Source organism: Aptenodytes patagonicus, chromosome 4 (assembly GCF_965638725.1).
Source record: "Aptenodytes patagonicus chromosome 4, bAptPat1.pri.cur, whole genome shotgun sequence".
Taxonomy (NCBI): domain Eukaryota; kingdom Metazoa; phylum Chordata; class Aves; order Sphenisciformes; family Spheniscidae; genus Aptenodytes; species Aptenodytes patagonicus.
In genome coordinates, this window is record NC_134952.1 from 60014661 (window position 1) to 60036169 (window position 21509).

At 40.7% G+C, this 21509-nt stretch overlaps 1 protein-coding gene across 1 annotated transcript in view; it reads right to left on the reverse strand.

The window, feature by feature from the left end:
• Window positions 1–21509, reverse strand: part of COL25A1 (collagen type XXV alpha 1 chain) — a 337364-nt gene that overhangs the window by 67788 nt on the left and 248067 nt on the right. Inside the window, exons 11-14 of the mRNA XM_076336882.1 lie at window positions 19612–19638; window positions 13879–13923; window positions 3201–3254; window positions 1609–1635 (exon numbers count right to left, since the gene is read on the reverse strand). Coding sequence (XP_076192997.1) covers window positions 1609–1635; window positions 3201–3254; window positions 13879–13923; window positions 19612–19638 — 153 coding nt within the window. The remainder of the gene's footprint in view (window positions 1–1608; window positions 1636–3200; window positions 3255–13878; window positions 13924–19611; window positions 19639–21509) is intronic.

Genomic DNA, 21509 nt, shown 5'->3' on the forward strand with positions numbered 1-21509 from the left:
AGAAATATTTAAAATGCCAAAAATATTGATAAATGTTGAGTCTAAGTAGGCTAAAAAACATTCTAGTAGGTCTTGGTCAGATAACCAGTAGTAGTATTCAAATAACAATACTTATACAGTATCTGTCATATTGCTCTGAAAACCTTAATGTAAAATTCCATTCAGAGGACTTCTGTATATATATATAACAGAGACCATTTTGTATATCATAGTCACTGACACAATGGGAACTAAGTAACAATCTAGCAGCACTTTAATTAAGGGCTTGATGAAACATGGAAACATGAAACAGTAACTGTTAGGAATGTCATCCCAAGTTCATTTGACATGATAAAGCATATTGAGGGCATTCATAATTATATTTTTTTGGAAAAGACAAAAGATGATTATGGAAAAATATCATTACTTTAAGTAACAGAAATTCAGTATATGTTAAAATTTATAGTTATTCCTTTTGTGTCTGAAAACAAACAAAGGATTACTGAAGTTCTTCAGCAAATATAATTTTAACCAAAGTAACGATTTCATGAAAAGAGGTTCCCAGTTACATACTTCTACATGTGGGGTAGACACTTTCAAGGTTCCCCTGGATTATTTCTATGATGTGCTTTTCAAAATGTGAAATGAATTGCCTTTGCAAAGCATGCTTCCAGCTGCTATTACATGGATTTACCCAGATCTTGAAGTGAAATTCAATTGCAGCTGCAAAGACATGGGTAAACATTTCTCAAAAGCAAATTGCACCTGAATACAAGCAACTTACTTTTTAAAAACATGTCTCTCTACATGTAGAAGATGAGACTGTGTACAGATTCCTACTCCAAATAAGGCTTACACCATTTCTCAAACTGCCCTTGTACAGATGCAGAAGCTTGACCCTCACTCAGTGTGTACTCTCACATGGGTGCTCTCATTAGCCACTCTCCCTGGAAGAGCAGAATTGCACCCATGTTTTGCAGTGTGGCGCTTGTTCTGCCCCCTCATCTTGTGTTGGCGTGACTGTGGCTGTCAGAGAAGTAATTCCTCTCTAACTCACTGCAAGTCAGAGCATCGTTAGTGTATCATTTGTGCTGCTGGTACCTCTCCAGACAGACTATAGCCTAAGATCACTGGGGCAGATTCCCTTGCTCTGACTTAAACTGATCCAAGCAAGAATGGAGGACTCCACTTTTAGTATGCAGAGAACTGGTTACCCATATATCATTTAGAGTCTATGTAGTTATCACTCTGTTACCTAATTGTTTTACTCCGCAAAGGTGACAGAGCATCGAAACCAAGTTATGAGAAATGTGTGCATCTTGCATATATTCAGACAGGCTCGTCTTTTTCTAAGACTAATCATAGTTAGGATTAGTTGTGCAGTTGCTCAACTGTGCAGCCTTTAACACATGAGCACTGGTCTCTGTGACTAATCCCACTGCAGTAGTCGCAGATCAGTAACCTCCATTAGTAGGTATTATTTGACACTCGTAAAGGCTGCACAATGCTGCTCAAGTTCTAGCTAGTAGCTGTATTTATTTCTTTTTAAACTCGGAATCAGTGCACTGGCAATTCTCCAAGCAGTTCTCTGAAACAGAACCACCACAAAGGACGCGAAACATGTCTCACCTTTTCTCCTCTTTCTCCAGGGTCACCCTGATGAAAATAATTGGAGCAAAGAAGTCGTAAGTTACTAACATAAGCAAAAATCAAAGTGTTAGTATTACTATCATTAGTATGTCAATTACTAACAGTTATGTCACTACTGATGACATTGTCTCAGATGATAAAATCCAACAAGAAAATCTTCAATAAACAATAAAATATGTAAATTTAATAGAACTCAACAGACAATATATCTTCAACATAATTTTAAAAGCTTAATGATTTGCATGTAAAGACTTTTTCCCACATTTTGTCCTAGATTAAACCCTGACAAACAGGCATATGTCTTTGTGAAGTGGCCTGCCAGGACCTAGGTGACTCCTACATTTGGTTCTCCTTATTTTGGGAATGAACAAAGGAAAAATCCAAAGGCTGAATGTGAGGGAAAAGTCTTATGATGTTGTTAATGGCTTAGAAGGCTCCTCAGGAGAGACAAAAAGCCTTAACTGTCTTGAACTAATTCATAATTGATTCAGAGCAAAGAGCCTTCGGTGCTCCTTATATTCTCTGTAACAAAAAGATGGCTTATAGCCATTATTTTTCAAAATTATAACTTGCTTGAGAAACTGGCTCAATAGCAAATGCACTTTTGCATACCAGCCTGACCCTGACAACTCATCTCTGCATTTCTGGCTCAGAACTGCACTCTGGCTCATCTTTGCCCCTTCTGATGGCTGGCGGTCACTAGGCAACTCAAAGACTACAGCTGTGAATACAAATTAAGCATCAACTCCCATAATTTGGCTTCTTCTGTATACAAAGTAAGAAAAGGTCATGCTCCCAAATGGTTTGTTTTCATTCCTGATGGACAAGCAGCCAGTCAGTAAATGTAAAGAGCCTGCCCTGTGTGTCTGTCAGCAGCAGCGTGATGCACAGAATCAGCTGGGGAGCACATGTGCACCAAAGATGCACGCTCACAGCTGATGGGATTAGAATTTAGCATTGCCCATTCTGAGAGGCCCACAGATCCCATCATCTTGGACATGTCAAGCTTTCTTCTAAATGAAGTTATCAAAAGCTTTATGCTCTATTTCACTTGTTCGATATTAAAACAGCAGAATTATTTAAATTATTTAACAATTAAATAAGTGCAAAGAGAGATTCTGGTGTAACATATACAGGCCGAGACGTGCTCCTAATGAGGCTTGCTGCTAACTTCCATAATAGCAGGATCAGCCCTCAAGACTTAACCCTGAAATTCGTCAAAGAATTGACAACAGTAGTTCTTGAAAAGAAGCCTGAAACACATTGTAAGGAGCATAAACAAAGCCTTTCTAAAAAGGTCCCCAAATTCCCAAACACTTGCAGGCATATTGCATTCACTTGGCAGTGGATGCATATGCGTCAGTGCCCCTGACTGGAATTATACATGCACAGCAGAAGAATATGCTTCTTTAGGGTAAAATGTGTAAAGCCTCTTACAGCACTGATCACTGGAAGGAGCGGATCATTAAAAGCCAGTCAGAATATAAACCCAAGTTGGAAAGCATGACTGTCATCTATACAAGCACTTACGTACCGTGTGCTTTTGTTTTTAATCAGTTTTCAATACCAACCTTAAGTCCTGCTGCTCCCTTTTCTCCTGCTACGCCAGGCAAACCAGGTTCACCCTAAAGGCAAAGAAAACAAAAGATGGGGTTAAGAAAGACATGAAGTATATTAACAGCATTTCACCTACTGCCTCATATTAGGTAAGTAATGATAAAATTTAAAAAGACTCTGTGAATATGTACCTCACAGTTGGGCACTAAAATGCCTTATTTCATCAGGTAGGGTGGATTAACTCTAATTAAATCCTGTATAGGTAAGAAATAATTCTACTGAAAGCGGTGGAAATACACAGGTGTCAAACTAAACAGAAAACAGAACTGCGACTTCTGATTCTGAAAAGCTGGCCAATTAACCTTAAAAGCATAGTCTTCCCAGCAAGACTGCCAATGCTTTCCTCTTCTTTACAACTTAGAAATACTGCAAGAAAGGCTTATCTTAAATGATTTTGACCTTTGTGTTTCTGGTCTCATATGGAAGGAAGATAATGAAGAAAAATGAGAAGGACCCATTCCAGAAATGGAAGAGTTTGGAAGAATAGGCAGCTTTTTAACTTTTTAAATATACCTTACTTGTCCATTTTTCAGACTCTTATACCACTGGCTGAAAAGTAGATTTAAAAGATTTAGAGATTTTCAGCATTACATCAATGATCCAAATTTTGGGTATGTTTAATGGATAGTTTATATATTCTTCTACAGTTCAAGGAGTCATAAATAATTTTCATAAGTCAAGAAACAAATAACAATTATTTACAAACTTATTTTCTTCCCCCAAATTTGAAAACAAAAAACCCCGATCAAACAAAAAAAAACCCTCAAAACCCAAACAAACCCTTAAAGACATTTCCTAGTGTTTATTTCCCAGATTTATGGAAAAAACACAGGTATTATTTATTTTAGATAAAATGATAAAGCAATGGCTAGATTGTATTGTACAACAACTAGGGGTGATGGCTAATTATGTAAAACCTTCTGCAGAAGAATGCCTCAGTTTCACAATACCTGTCGTCTTTGGTAACCCTCATGTACAGAACTGCATTGCACTTCTGGGGTGGCAAAGCACGTTAAAATAACATCCAAAAAAAGAGATTTGACAAAGCCTACAGCTAGGTTTTTCTATAAACCCTTTGCTATGTAAATGTATAAAAATGTGTAGAAGTTAAATACAATAACTAACACAGTAATCAAATTAGAAACAGTAATTCATATCAGAAACTCAGTGGACAATTTTCATACAGTATTCAAACTTAGTAGACATGATGAACCAACCCTCTACTCAAAAGTTGCAGAATAGACTTGTTCCAAACGCAACAACATGTATCTTCCAATCCTCCACAAAAGCCTTCCATTAAGAAGGGACTTTTTTCTTTCTTACTTCCACAGTCATATTTTAACCGTAGATATATAAACCCCAATTCTCCATGAAACCAGGCTCCATTCTATTTCTAAATTAGGTAACAGGATCATCAATTACATTTTAATTTACCTTTTAATTTCATCAAGAGTTGGACTATTTCAAAATATAAACCAAAAACATGGAGGTTCTAGCGAAACTCTAGCGAGGTATTTTCCAAGCCTGAGAAAAAGTGTTAGGTACCATTAAACTCACAGGGAATTAAATAGCCATTTGAGTCAGTCCTTTTTCAAGGCTCCTTTGTACTACACTAGCTTTAAGGCTGATATAGTAGCACAGGCATTTGATATATGAGTGGTCAGGATTTGAAGCTGTTGGAGATTAGGCCTAAGTGTCCTAAAGGATTGACCTAAAAGGCACTTGAAGAAAACTGCCAGTTGACAAAATGAAGCAGAAGGGACCAATGAATATGCACTTGTTTCTCCTCATCCCCACACCCCAAACAAGTTTGTTTCTGTCCCCTTCATTTTAAAACAGCTGCGGTCAGCTGACATTTTCAGGGGCTTAAATCTCTAATCAAAGGGCTGAAGTCCCAAGCTTGCACTTTCCTCCCAGGTTTACATATCAGTGCTATGAATGCAGAGAGCTACTACTGTGACAGAAAGGAGACTGCAAAAATGGGAAAAAAAGAATTATTTTATTTTCTTTGGAAAAAAGTGAAAACCTCAGGCAGTCACCTAGTCGTAGTAAATCCCTGTTCATACCAACAGTCTCATTTCTGACCAATATGCGACTTTCCTATGGCCAACACTACACTTCTGGCACTGAAAGTACTAGTCAGAGGCATTATCACAGCAGAAATTAGCTCTGGGAATGGGAAAGATTGAAGGCAAACCTACAAGGACAGCACAGAAATGATCTTGTGGCTTTATGCTTTTGAATTGATTATCCTTCTGTTTCTAATGGCCAGAAGAACAGGGGCTAAAATAATTTTCTGTCATACCTACAATATTCCTTTCACTATTTTAGAACCTTATTTTCTTGTCCATACAAGGAATCAGAGAGCGATAAGATGAAATAAAAATGTACAGCACATAAGCTACTCTATATCCTACCACTGGTGAACATTCCCAGCGCACAGCAAAATGCGCTTTGTGCCAGGAAGCCTCCCTTTTTCACACTGCATGTCTTGTAGGCATGGCAAAGTCTGGCTTTATGTGTAGATATTTTAACAATTCCATTAAAGCCTAACATAAACAAACAAACAAAGAAAACAAACCACAAAAAAACACCACCACCACCACCCCCAAACCAAACCCAAAAAAGAGCGAAACCTTGACAGACCTCCCATCAGTTAGGAAATTCCAAAAGTAGTTGTGAAGCAAAACAGAAGCTAACATTTTGAAGGCGAGTAGATTGATAGCTCTTCCCTTGTTATACACTAAAATACTGTGTTATTTTAGGAATACTGGTCCCAAAAGACAATTTTGATTCTTGACATGAAAATAATTTAAAATACTTCTGTTAGGAAGTATAGTTAATTACTTTCCTTCCATTTATTTACTTTTTTATTTATTTATTAATCAAAGCATATATTAAAACTAGAGTGCAAAATGCTGTGTGAGTATGTTTCAGCCCCACAGGTTGGTGTTTTGGAGATGAACAAAAAGTATAGCTGCCCTTTTAAAAGGCTGAAGACAGTTACACCGCTGTTCAAGGAGTGATGCATGCAAGGGAAAACTAGACATTCAACAATGTCATCTGATGCAATAATTTCAACCGGACTGCTTTTCAACTTGGTAAAATGAAAGAAGCTATAAAACTAGATCCTTAATCTCACACATTTTTTACATTCACTAGGCCATGGCTAATGTCTTTCCTGACTCATATTGCAGTCACTCTTTAATAGCACTGACAACAAAGGTGTTAGGCTGCGGAAACAATTGTCTTCTGCACATCATCTAGCTTTCAAATCAAGACAGCATATTTTTATTTTTTTTTCTGTCACAGAATCACAGAATGGTTGAGGTTGGAAGGCACCTCTGGAGATCATCTGGTCCAGCTCTCACTGCTCAAGCAGCGTCACCTAGAGCAGGCTGCCCAGGACCATGTCCAGATGGCTTTTAAGTATCTCCAAGAATGGAGACTCTACAGCCTCCCTGGGCAACCTGTGCCAGTGCTCAGTCACCCTCACAGTAAAAAGTGTTTCCTGATGTTCAGAGGGAACCTCCTGTGTTTCAGTTTGTGCCCATTGCCTCTGGTCCTGTCACTGGGAACCACTGAAAAGCACTTGGCCCACCTGCTTTGCACCTTCCTTTCAGGTGTTTGACCACATTGATGAGATTCCCCCCGAGCCTTCTCTTCTCCAGGCTGAACAGCCTCAGCTTTCTCAGCCTTTCCTCATAGGAGAGATGCTCCAGTCCCTTACTCATCTTCAAAGCCCTTTGTTGGACTCTCTCCAGTATGTCCATGTCTCACTTGTACTGAGGAGCCCACAACTGGACACAGTACTCCAAGTGTGGCCTCACCAGTGTTTTTTCCCATTTAAAGAGTAACTTTCTCTATAGTACATCTGATTTTAGGTCATAGCTTGCCTTTCTACAGTCATGAACTCCTGAGAAATCATCACTCAGGGACAGAGGGATTGGAATCAGTAAAACACAACATGTTCTAAAACTTTCTAGTGCCTGTGTAAAATACAACCCATGATCGCAAATAAAATTATAATGAGGGCCACACTGCACCCTCACACAAGAAAAAGATGCAAGGCCCAGATAAATTGTGTGAAGCCACCCTCAGAGCATCCCCTTGGAACTTTCCCTGAAAGGGATGTACTGTGGGGAAGATGATGTGGGGAGGTGTGAAATATCTCAGTACTCAGTTTAAAGGAATTGTCACTAGCCCTTTCTGCCCTTCCTCTGCAGTCTTATTCTCAGCCAGACCACACCACAGAAGTGCAATGAACATCATGTGGGACATAACAAAAATAAATTCTCCCTACTGGCATTGAGATGGGCTATGATTTCCACACACTGCCTCAGCAACGTGGGGCTTAACTGACACTGTGATTGATAAATAGTCTAGTGGGATGCTGTGGTACCAGCACCATCTTATCGGAATATTCTGTCTACCAAAGTTTTGCTGTACTTGTAAAAGCAGTAACAAAACTACCAGACGCACAAATGTCATGCCCCAAACTGGTAAACCTGCAAATATTTCATCAGAAATACTCTTTAGGTAGCCTTTAACTTCTGTTTCATATATAGTTGTTTTCCCTTGCCTTTGAGTAACTGGACCAACCCCAAAAGAAGGATTCTGTTTTCATTACATGACCCACTACACAAATAGACTATAAAATATTAGAAAATGCTAGAAAATCTGCCTTTTCCCAAATTTCATGTAAAAACTATGTAGTACTAGAAGGTAATTCTCTAGCTTCTTGTCTGCTGCAGAAAAGGACACCACCACTAGAAGCTTTGTAAGCACTTAAGTCCCCAGTTATTCACCACCAGCATCCAAATTTATTCAGATCCAGTTTGCTGAATTCACAAATGGTCTCAGAATGGTGGAAATAAAAATTTCCAGCAAATGTGCAATTGTTCTTTCGCTTACCCAAAATCAAGCAGCTTAATTCAGCAGGAGCGTAAATGTTCTAGTAATTTATTTGATGACCACTTACACAGAAGAATGCTGCAGACACAGTGGGACTTTTTTGCTGCTGTTTATACGCTATAGAGAAATTGCATGGTCCCCATCAGTGGAATAATGACGGTGCATTGTCAAACAGATAGGTTGCAATGTTGTGTTTGCTGCCAACAACAGGAAAGTCTTTAACATGTTACAGGAGCTAACCTGTGGATGGGGAGCTGCCACTAACACCAATTAAGTTCCACATGTTAACCCCAAATGCCCCGATGGGAGGACAGGCACTTCGGTTCCTCAAAAGCAGCAGCACTCTAACAAACTTAAGTTACTGTCACTACTGCAATGAATTAGAAAGAAGACTGTTCCATCAGCAAACTGCAATGTCAAGGCACGACTGAACGGGTTATGTAGATCACCATTAGCTATTCAAATCCTTCTGATAATTTCCCAACTGTCTTCAACAAAATGCTCTGAGACTCAGAAATGTTTGGATTTTTCTTCTAATTAATATCAATTACCAGGGCAAACAAAACGCTAACATGCCAAGAATACACCCAACACAGCCATTCAATTCAGGAGTTTCAGATAATTCAAAGAATAACCAGAAGGATTTTCCTTTGGACAGCACACCACAACACCTTGGTTCAAGTCCTGGCACTCTCAAGCCCATATTAACTGTATAACTGTATTAACATTGACAGACTGTCTCTGTCTTTCCTGTATTTGGGCAAAGAACATCCTTCAGCACCCTGCCCGATAAATAGGTGTAGTGATTTCCTCAGATACTCTCATGGCAGGGGCAGTCTTAATGCTTACACTGAAGTGAATCTGAATTTGATGAGCACTCAAATGTGTAGAGCACTGCTTGGGCTCTGCTGCTAATATGAGAAAAATCTGTCAATACGAACTCATAAAACCTACTTCAGAACCGGTCTGAAAATGTATCACCCACTAGAGTCCATATCAAAGGAGTCAAGGCAGTTGAAAGCATGCTTCTCCTTACTGGAGTGCTCTGTGCCCTGGAGGTATATACCTTCATATCCAGAATTAATCAGCTAAAAATAACGTGGCTGGAGGCCCCAGCTTTTCTTGTTTGTAACAGAAAAACAGCCTGGGGGCTGTTGTTCTGAAATAGGTTTGGTTTTGGTGAGACGCATAACTCTGTCTACACCAGCTGGTTGATATCCACCTCACTCTGAGAAGAAAGACTGTCAGTATTGCCGTATTTTTCAGTCACTAGAATGTAATCAATTTTAAGGATAAGGAAATACAAGAGGCCCCCAAACCCAATCCAGTCTAATTTTACTCTAAAACACATAAACGAGGGCAGAAGGGAAAAAAGTGGTTTCTCAGACATGTTACTGTGATTTCCATTTCAAACCAGGGTTGAATTACCTCCTTTCAACTTGCTTTTCACCCCCCTCAAAAGTAACTTAAAATTGTTTGTTTAAGGACTGGAAATCTCTCCTGGCCCACTCACCAGCTGAAATTAAGTGGAAAGACTCTTCAACAAGACTCAGCTGGCCTGCAAACCTGTCTGAGAATTTGTGAACTGCATTTAATGATGTTTCCTTCCTTCATAATTCTTTATTTGAAAAAATGTTAGTACACACATACCCTTCCTCATTTCTCTAAAGAAATGTGATAATACTAGTTTCAAAATGTGTCCCCTACATACTACAGTACACACTGATGGGGAAATACATGTAAATTAGAGTAATAAGAAGCATGAAGAAAGCAATAAGAAATGTACATGCCCAGACTCTAAGTCTACTGATAAGAAGGGAAATTCTTCTGAGGTTTATCAAATTGCTATTGTCAAACTACTGAAACAATTTGAAATTAAGGGATCTATCCTGACCACACACTCTGTTCTCAATACACCCTTACAAAAATCCAAAAATACCAAGTACTACGTGTTCCATGGAAGTATAGACTGAGGGGTTTTATGCACTCCAGACAAACTCCTATTTAAAACAAAGACAGTTAGTTGCACAGACTCCAGAAACTAGGTTCCTTCAGGCCAAATGCAATCCTTACTTAGGGAACCTCCTCTTTTCTCCTTGTGCTGTTGTCGCAGTCACTGGGAATCCTTATCAAATCAGTACCCCTTAACAAATACCAGAATATGTATTCTATATTTGCACAGTTGAAATTTCCAAGACCCCCTTGGTGGCCATTTCAACATGATTAATGTAGGGATCTGATATCCCTAGATCACTGCAACCTCATATCTGCATGCAGGTATAATCCTTTTTCGTACTATTCAAGTGCCTGAGGACCTCTTGCCAGGGATCGAGAAAGGGAAGGTTATCTCCCATAGCATCTTGCTAGGAAGCAAGCTCCTACAGGTGGATTGCACAACAGTCTGCAAAGGAAAGGAAGCACTCAGAAAGACTCTCCTTGCTATCTCAGAAGGTTTCTGTCCATCCCAGGGACAACACTTTCTCTAGCTGCAGCTATTATTAGGCAGCTCCTTTCCAGTTACTGTTCTCAACAAGATAAGCAGAGTGTGGCTATAGTTTTCCAAATGTAGAAACAAACAAAGAATGTAAATGCCCTTGCAAAACTACCTGTAATGTTTCATTGGATTTGGCCTAAAAGAAAAAAATGTGTGAAGTTTTTACGGCAATGATTTTGCTACTATTCTTAATACAAGAAAAATCTACTAGTTAACAGTCCTGCAAAAACACGTGAGTCGTGTAAAATTACACTTACTCTAATATCTAGAGATTGTCTAAGAGAAGTGGTGCATATGTTAAGGGATTAGAAATTTGTTCTAAGTGCACTCAGAATTTATGATCTCATTTCCAGATCTATTGGTCAGACTTGTCAATCGTCTCCCATAATCCACTATTTCAATTAAAGAAGAAGTGAAGGGAAAGGAAAAGGAAAATTACAGAGACACATATAAGATGGAGATGACCTAACTCTGTATTATTCAACTGCTTAAGGAGCGAGCAAAGCTAATTCCCTGCTGACATTCATTGGCTGAAAGATATTTCATTGTCCAGATGAGGAAAGCATTCACACACACACTTAATTTTAAGCATGTGCTTGACACTCACTGCCTTTTAAACTACAAAAAAATAGTAACTTGGAACTTAGTGCACTGCACATGCTGCTGTTTGGCAGAGCGAGCTCACTGATTAAAAGGCTACCAAGACAGTGAGGCTTTTGTAAAGCCTTTTAACTACGTAACTTCTCAAAAGGGGATGACTTGCATCACACATTCAAGTCGAGTTCAACTATTCTGCAAATCAACATGAATCTGTATAAATAAAGCCAGGAGTGCCAGCAGCCAGCTCACAGTACAGCCCAACTCTTAAAATTACTACTCTGGTCTTCATTCAACAATATCTTCTGTGTCACACTGCACTGAGAATCTGTTTTTTCATAGAAATGGGAAGAATGGACCTTTTGGTAGCAAAATATTAGCATGGGACTACTAGGCTGCACTATACTTTCTAACTTCAGATAAATACTGCTTCAGTTTAACTTTATTTCTACCACTATTTCCAAGCTAGCAGAATTTGTTATCTATTTATTAAAAGAGATATCAACATTCAACTTTCATCTGCTTAGTATTACATGAAAATAATACATTTTCTGCACATAAGGAAGTGCTTGCTAGTCAATATCAACCAACAATTGTGAAAACAAACAAGAGAATGTGACCACATTTCATTTTTATCTGTATGTTTTTTGTCCTGGTATCTAGATTTTACTTTAGTAATTAATTTATTTTTTTCTTGAAGGTCAAAAGTAAAATATTCCAGCTACACTAAAAATATGCTGACAACTTTATTAAAGTGGTAATAATTTAAGAATGTCTTCAAAGTTTTAGATGCCGTAAATATTGAAATAAATCAAATAAACATAAAGCCATAAATTGAAAATGTTAGGATCTCTTTTAAAGCGTGGTTTAAAGTTGATAAACAGCATTTAAGGATGTGTTTGCATTTTCCCTTAATCAAAGGTGTATTTCTTTTCTTCCCCATGAAACATGACTGCAGGTAAGTCTATGTGGTCTCCTAAAAATAGACATACAACAACCTTGGCAATACAACTTAAAAAAAAAAATCCCCATCTCCCCAAATGACACTTTAATAATCAGATAATTTTGCACATTTGACTTATTTCATCAACATCCATTTTTTGTGCTCATCTGAGTGAAGATTTCTGGCTGGAGTTTGTATGATGATGCTGTTAAAAGTAAAGCTCTTGGATAAAACGTGAATCATCAGTTCTATTCTATTCAATGTGGTTTGCAACTTCACCCTGTCCAGTCTTCTTACATCTTCCTGCACATCCAAAGAAAATCATGCTACAAAGTGTGTCTTCACTGGCTTTTCACTCATACTTTGGTCACAAAAATTACTTGAATTATGTACAGTAACAGCATCTGTGTTGGAAAATACTGTCTACCATTCATGTTGCAACTGAATGCAGCTATAAAATATGAAGGAAAAAATCTCAGGTCTTAATGAAAATTTGTTTCATAATATTTTCTTATAATTTCTTGTGTGTTATATATCGCTAATTCTAAATACTTTTTCTTTTGTTGTTCCACAGTATTCATAATAGTCTGAATATTTTAAAAATAGGTTCCTAGCATTATCAGTATTACTAAAGTGAAATAACTGATTATTACAGCATTTCTTATAACCACTGTCAAAACATAGGTCTAATACTGTATATTAGGCTATTAGAAACAATACGTCCATTTTATTAGGAAAGAGGAATTAAAATTAAATTATTTGAAACATCTTAGCACTTTTTTCCCTAGGGTTTTTGGTGAGGGAGGCAGAAGAAGGGATTGTATAATGATACTTATACACTACCATCTATTGCTGCTTAAATGCAGTGAACAACATATATCATACATTTTCCTTTTGGTATTCCCTGCAAGTGCTTTTGAAGTTCACTAGGAATGTTAGTGCTTGTGAGAACAACAGATGGATAATACTGTTTACAGTCAGGGAGGGATATTATTTAAACTTCACCACCCAGATTTGCCAACAAACCTTAGCAATGCTGTGAAACAGCCCTGCTGCTTTACTGCAACCCCTCCTTATGGAGGGCTGTTCTGAACTATGAGTTAACTTGGTGATGGCACTGAAAGATGACACTGAGTTGCCTGAGTTAGCGTTTCCTCCCGGTTGTGTTCAAGAATATTTCTGTTTGATTTATTTCTCTGCATTTTCATCCCCAACTTCAATTCCACATTATTCTCCACCTGTGTTGCCAGTCTTTTTTTATTCTCTATTTATAGGATGTACTAACAATGTATTGACACTGTATAAATACTCAATATCAACATAAGTGGTTGTATCATGGACTGAGTTAACAAAAAATAAAAAAAAATCTGCAGAAAAACTTAGTTTGTAAAGGTACTGTCTAAAGTTGCACACCACTAATACGCATTTCTTTCTGGAACCTATCAGTCATCATCAAATCTGAACATCAGACTTGCAGCTTAATTAATTACATTTGCTGCCTGTTCAAGTAAAACTAGAAAAAAATACTTCAGAGCACAAACCGGATTGTACAGTCTTTTCCACGAAGCCAATTTGAAACCACAGCTCTGGACGTAAGGTTGCATATTGCTCATGTGAACAAGCCCTAAGTAGCTTTAATCAACTACATAAATAATGGCAGTGCTGACAAAGTCAGTGAACTCACCACTTGTCCGTCTCTCCCTGGAACACCAGGCACTCCGACAGAACCCTGGTGGGAAACAGACGCCGGTGTTTAGCAAATTAAACAGGTCATGAAACCTTTCATCTCTTAATACAGTACTTAGAAATTACGGTGAATCCTTACTTATTGTAACTGCAATAAATTTTTCAAAAACTAATTTTTATCCAAGCTGAGCTCTCTTTTCAGTTCACATTTTATACTAATTAGGCATGTTCTCATGTTGTACATTTTAATGACTGTCCCACTGTATGGCCTCTTCCAGAAACAAGCTTCAAGCTGATGGTTGTTTTGTAATGTTGTGGATGCTTCACAAGAAAGGTAAGAATTAAAATACAATTCCATTTAATGCTCTAGATAAATTTTGAGACTGATCCTACACAATCGAACATAGCACCTGAACAAAACCATTAACGCTTCAAGAGGGATGCTTCAAGCTCAATAACTGGTAGCGCCAATCTATTTTAAGGCTTTTAAGAGATAATCTGCAACAATTCAGCCTGACAGTGCAAATTACAGATACCCTTTTAAATTGCATCAGTATTACTGCAATCAAAATTTAAAAGCCAACAAAGGCCAAACACAAGGAGCAGACAAAGGAAAGCAAAATATTAGCATTGACTTGTGACATCAGAGGGATCTTTTTACAAAGCTCTCACACTATACGTTTCTGTATGATGGACAATTTTTTTGAAGGAACTTGCACGACTTTTGGTATGGATGTTCAGTATGAGGAAAGCAGGAAAACTGCATGGGCTTACACAGCGTTCTCTTTTTATATAATAATGGTGTTGCTCAGCAAGGAAACTGAAAGCATTATTTTTATTTTTCATTTATAAATACCTTAACAGGATACAAAAACGTGATAGCTATTTGAAAGGCTGGCACCCTAAAAAGAGGCTAGGGAACAGGGAAAGGCAGAGGCTTTGTCAATAGTGAAATGTGCAGTTTCCCAGGACCCTTAAAACAAATAAGCACCCTGTGAATCCCTTCATGCCCTGCTTTCTCTGCATCCCAAGAATCAGTGCATGACATTTCCCCCTCTATTCATATTGGTTAGAGGTTTCACTAGAAATGGTTTAGTCAAAAGACACCAACACCCAAAGGGAATGCATCCAAAATGGATGCACATAGAATCATAGAATCATAGAATCATTGAGGTTGGAAAAGACCTCTAAGATCATCGAGTCCAACCATCAACCCAACACCACCATACCCACTAAACCATGTCCCTAAGTGCCTCATCTACACGTCTTTTAAATACCTCCAGGGATGGGGACTCCACCACTTCCCTGGGCAGCCTGTTCCAATGTTTAACCACTCTTCCAGTAAAGAAATTTTTCTTCATGTCCAATCTAAACCTCCCCTGGCACAACTTGAGGCCATTTCCTCTCATCCTATCACTTGTTACTTCGGAGAAGAGACCGACACCCACCTTGCTACAACCTCCTTTCAGGGAGTTGTAGAGAGCGATGAGGTCTCCCCTCAGCCTCCTTTTCTCCAGGCTAAACAACCCCAGTTCCCTCAGCCGCTCCTCATAAGACTTGTTCTCCAGACCCTTCACCAGCTTCATTGCCCTTCTCTGGACACGCTCCAGCACCTCAACGTCCTTCTTGTAGCGAGGGGCCCAAAACTGAACACAGTATTCGCAGTGTGGCCTCACCAGTGCCGAGTACAGGGGCACGATCACTTCCCTACTCCTGCTGGCCACACTATTTCTGATACAGGCCAGGATGCCATTGGCCTTCTTGGCCACCTGGGCATACTGCCCGGCTCACGTTCAGCTGGCTGTCGACCAGCACCCCCAGGTCTTTTTCCGACAGGCAGCTTTCCAGCCACTCTTCCCCAAGCCTGTAGCGCTGCATGGGGTTGTTGTGACCCAAGTGCAGGACCCGGCACTTGGCCTTGTTGAACCTCATACAGTTGGCCTCAGCCCATCGATCCAGCCTGTCCAGGTCCCTCTGCAGAGCCTTCCTACCCTCGAGCAGATCAACACTCCCACCCAACTTGGTGTCGTCTGCAAACTTACTGAGGGTGCACTCAATCCCCTCATCCAGATCATCGATAAAGATATTGAACAAGACCAGCCCCAGTACTGAGCCCTGGGGAACACCACTCGTGACCGGCCGCCAACTGGATGTAAATCCATTCACCACAACTCTCTGGGCCCGGCCGTCCAGCCAGTTTTTGACCCAGCGCAGAGTCCACCTGTCTAAGCCGTGAGCCGCCAGCTTCTCTAGGAGAATGCTGTGGGAGACAGTGTCAAAGGCCTTGCTGAAGTCCAGGTAGACCACATCCACAGCCTTTCCCTCATCCACTAGGCGGGTCACCTGGTCATAGAAGGAGATCAGGTTGGTCAAGCAGGACCTGCCCTTCATGAATCCGTGCTGGCTAGGCCGGATGCCCTGGTTGTCCCGCACATGTCTTGTGAGCGCCCTCAAGATGAACCGCTCCATAATCTTCCCCGGCACCGAGGTCAGGCTGACAGGCCTGTAGTTCCCCGGATCCTCCTTCCGGCCCTTCTTGTGGATGGGCGTCACATTGGCAAGCCTCCAGTCGTCCGGGACCTCCCCCGTTAACCAGGACTGCTGATAAATGACGGAGAGCAGCTTGGCGAGCACCTCCGCCAGCTCCCTCAGCACTCTCGGGTGGATCCCATCCGGCCCCATAGACTTGTGAGCATCCAGGTGGCGTAGCAGGTCATTGACTGCTTCCTCTTGGATTACGGGGGGTTCATCCTGCTCGCCGTCCCCGTCTTCCAGCTCGGGGGGCCGAGTACCCTGAGGATAACTGGTCTGCCTGTTAAAGACTGAGGCAAAGAAGGCATTGAGTACCTCAGCCTTTTCCTCATCCTCAGTGACAATGTTCCCCCCTGCATCCAATAAAGGATGGAGATTCTCCTTGGCTCTCTTCTTATCATTAATATATTTGTAAAAACATTTTTTGTTGTCTTTAACGACAGCGGCCAGATTGTGTTCTAGCTGGGCTTTTGCCTTTCTCATTTCCTCTCTGCACGACCTAACGAGATCCCTGTACTCTTCTGGAGTCGCCTGCCCCTTCTTCCACAAGCGGTAAACTCTCCTTTATTTCCTGAGTCCCAGCAAGAGCTCCCCATTCAGCCAGGCTGGTCGTCTTCCCCGCCCGTTCTTCTTACGGCGTACAGGGACAGCCTGCTCCTGCGCCTTTAAGACTTCCTTCTTGAAGATCGTCCAGCCTTCCTGGACCCCTTTGCCCTTCAGGACCGTCTCCCACGGGACTCTCTCAACCAACGTCCTGAACAGGCCAAAGTCTGCCCTCCAGAAGTCCATGGTTGTGGTTTTGCTGCCCCCCCTCCTTACTTCACCAAGAAGCGAGAATTCTACCATTTCATGGTCGCTAAGCCCAAGACGGCCTCCGACCACCACATCTCCCACCAGTCCTTCTCTGTTAGTAAACAGCAGGTCAAGCGAGGCACCTCCCCTGGTAGGCTCACTTACCAGCTGCGTCAGGAAGTTGTCTTCCACACACTCCAGGAACCTCCTAGACTGCTTCCTCTCTGCCGTGTTGTATTTCCAGCAGACGTCCGGGAAGTTGAAGTCCCCCACGAGAACAAGGGCTACCGATTGAGAGACTTCTGCCAGCCGCTTATAGAACGCTTCATTGGCCCCTTCATCCTGGTTGGGTGGTCTATAACAGACTCCCAGCAGGATATCTGCCTCGTTGGCCTTCCCCCTCATCCTTACCCATAGACACTCAACCGTACCATCATCACAATCGTTGAGCTCTATACAATCGAAACACTCCCTAACATACAGGGCCACCCCACCGCCTCTCCTTCCTTGCCTGTCCCTTCTGAAGAGTCTATAGCCATCCATTGCAGCACTCCAGTCATGAGAGTCACCCCACCATGTTTCTGTGATGGCGACTAAATCATATCTCTCCCGCTGCACAATGGCTTCCAGCTCCTCCTGCTTGCCGCCCATGCTGCGTGCATTGGTGTATATGCACTTGAGCTGGGCTATCAATTTCGCCCCTGGCATCGGCACGCCACCCCTCGGCTCATCTCTAGTGAGCCTGGTTTTATCCCCTTCCCCCTTCGACATGTTTGTCAATGAATAGAGTTGAGAAATCCTGTGAAACAAGAAAAGGAAGCAACCCATGAGGGCCTCAAGAACCCTCCAACATTTGAATGCCCAAGAAGCTCCAGCTCATAGCAGAGCTGAAAATCAGTAAGAAATAATACACTGGCATCCCACCATATCTCCATGACCCAGAATGCTCTCCCCTTACTCCCAAAGTTTCCACTTTGGCATTCCTGTTGCCTCTTTTTGCTGGATGCATGGTCAACAACTGCTGGCCACTGCAAAGGGGCCCTAGTGAATATTTTCACGTTTTTGTATAATTTTTCCAGAAAACTAGAAGACAAAGCTCAGGAGGGCATTAAACCATCAGCCTCAATAAACTATCCTATTCATAACAGTTCCTCCTCTCAGTGACAGTATTCTATAGTTGCTGATTTTTCTTATGAGACATAGGATGTTAGAAAGTGTAAATAAAGCTGATTCTACCATGCCAAGTAAAAGTTTCTCAGATACGCAAAAACTCATCAGCACATGGGTTTTGCTGATGTTGTACATGTGAAATACCCTCCTCCCCAAGTCTTAGGGTATAATTTTAGAACAGCAACTTAGACATCAGTACAGCTTTACAATGTCACATTCCTACATTGCCAAACATGAAGGGTAGTCCTCTCCTTCAGCCTGTAAACTCTGTACACCTCACAGCTGACAAAATTCCACCAATTTATATGCTTTGGGATTACATTTTTACATATCAGCAGGTTTTTCTTTCTCTTGTTCAAAAAGTTCCATCTGAACAGATGCAAGCAAACCTTCCCCTTAAAGAATATTATCTCAGAATAAAAAAAAAAACAGAGGTGGCATCCTTCTCACGTATGTTAATACTACTTATTCCTTTCCTCTTTCTTTTTTTCTTTATACAAATTAAGCCTGTTTTATTAAATACCTGCCATACAACTTTTTAATCTTTTGAAATCAACTAGAAAATGACTTGCCTTGGTGGTGCGTGGGTGAGATGCTGGAAGAGTGCCACTTACTAGCTGTTATTGCTGATATATCTAGGACTGTTTTAATGGTGTAATTCCATAAATCCTAAGCTCACTCCATCAAACTGAGGCAGTCAGCTTTAATGAGCGTAAATAACGCTGAAAGCATTCCCAGGAAGTCAGGTCTCGGGTTACCGAAGGAACAGGAAGACACCAGCAGACCACCTGAACACCGCCAACCAAGCACCATTTATCAGCAACACCTATGTCCTTTGTTTCTGCTGCTCAATTTTTTAGTCATATGGCACTGATCTACTTGAGTAAGGTTATGCATTTAATCAGAAACTCTATCTCCCCACCTTTCACAATGTTTTAACTTTGGTTTCCTAGTCGTACCAGTGCATGAATAAGAAAATTATAGTGACCTTTTCACCTGAAAGTTAAGCAGACAGATTGAAAACAGTCTGCGCTGCATTGCTTGAACTTCCTATGATGGGGGAAATGAGAAATCTGATGTCTCACAATATATGGCTGCATCTTGCAAAAACAAAATTCAGAGCCTAAACTAACTGGTTCAATGCAGTGTACAGTAGCTAATTCCATTCACCTTTTCTGCTCACAATTTGGCACCAGGAAGAATAATCACTTTCACAGTATTGTTGTTTATACTATACCTTTTGTCCTGGAGGCCCCTGAGGTCCCTGCAAAGGGAAAACAATTCAATTAACATCATAACTCTAGCCAATTTAAACTGAAATGACCAGTTAAAACTGTCTTATTGTGTAAGTATTCTGATACTGGACTGAAACCAGCTGATGTTTTATACATCAAGGAAAAGTAGAACTTTATGCTCAAAATGCACAATGGATCTTTTCTCTTCTCTTTGGGAACTGATCTAACTACTAACTGGAAGACTCAAATTTTCCCCCCTTCTAATCTTTTCTCTTCCAACCCATCTGTTTCTTCTAATGCTGACAAATCTGTCAGCATTAAGATGACTGTGGTTTTTCTCTTTCTGATACCAGCTAACAGCCGGTTGCGTGTCCACAGTAATATATCTGCTCAGCAGCATAAAACCAAGGTTTATGCAAACCAGTATTTTTAAGATAGAGAGAAGCATAAGCCTCAAAATCTCCTCACCTTCTAGGTATCAGCATACATGACTATGTTTTACCCAACATGTGATCCGTGCCATCATTTGCAAGTTAAGAGAAAAATCATTAAGAATTAACTTCAGAAATCATTAAGAATGCTCTTGAGAAGTAAAGAATCACCATTTTGTCCCCATGACCTGAGAAGTCAGGAAGAAATATCTCAATTCAGGAAAGCTTAACTGCTTAATGTCATACAGGAGTCAAAGTCTCATTGATATTAATAAGACTCATTTCTCATCTGGTGTCTCTGAAGCACCCAGGTGGTTTATGGCCACAGTGGAGAGGGGAGGCAGCAGGGAAATAGATCAGCCAACCATGTCTTTGACATTTTGGCAGTCTGTTTTGGTAAAAGCCAGGCCATGTCCACCTCAGTTCTTATGCATTCTTTTCCCCATGTTCCTACTATGGGTGCTGGTGCAACCTGTGGGTGCTTGTGCTATATCAAGCAAGGTGAATTCTGAGTCCATGAGGGTGCAAAACAAAAAGCCAAAACTGGAGAATCTGAATCCAAATGTGAAAGAATAAAAGAATTGATTGATATCTGAACTGTAATTACTCAGAAATTCATCCTGAACAAAGGATTGCTGCTTCAAAATGCAGAGCCAATTCTATCTTTAAGGTAGCGTGAAGTTAGGCAGAATCCTCCCCTGTTGGTAGATGCAGGGCTTGTTGGAATATTGCTCTGATGCAACTTCAAACTACTAACATGGAAAAGCTCCACTGGTGGTAGTTCTGGTCCTGGATCCACTGATGTGAATGAAAACCCTGCAGTTTTAAACGTGGATTCATACATCTAAGGTTGGGCACCAATCCTTGCAAAAGGTTTGCACAGGTCAGTGTTGCTTCTTGAAATTTTTGCCCGATTGTCTCAGCAGAACTAGGGTCTTGTAAGCATCCTCTTTTGACTGTAGGGAGAGATTTTGTTAATGGAAAGCCACCTGTAATGTGCAAGGTGACAAGTCTACTCCCTTGTCTTCAAAAGGAAGAAAAGTATCCAAGCACTCAGCACTGGTGATGATCAGAGCAGCGAGTAGAGTGTTAATCTGCTTTTTCAGACTGGAGCAAAATCCCCCCAGCCCACTGCGTTTCAGAAAAACTGCTGTTTAAATCAGGTCTTCTTTCCATTAAGTGCCTGAATTCTAACCCTAAGATTTGCTAGAGGCTGAGGACACTGGTAATACTGAATGTGGTAATTGAAGAACCACCTATTTCTTATGCATTGCTTGCAAACAGTCTCCAAGAAAACTAAAGATGGGGAAAAAACTAGATAAATCAAGAAGATGTTGGTAGGTGAGTGTGGCCTGCTGGGTAAGGAACCATGGATATAACAACATACTCCACAAACGGTTTTTTTCCCCTCCTTCGAGAGAAGGATGTAAGTTTCTTCCAGTGCCTCCCCTTCTTCTGTGAGAAAGATG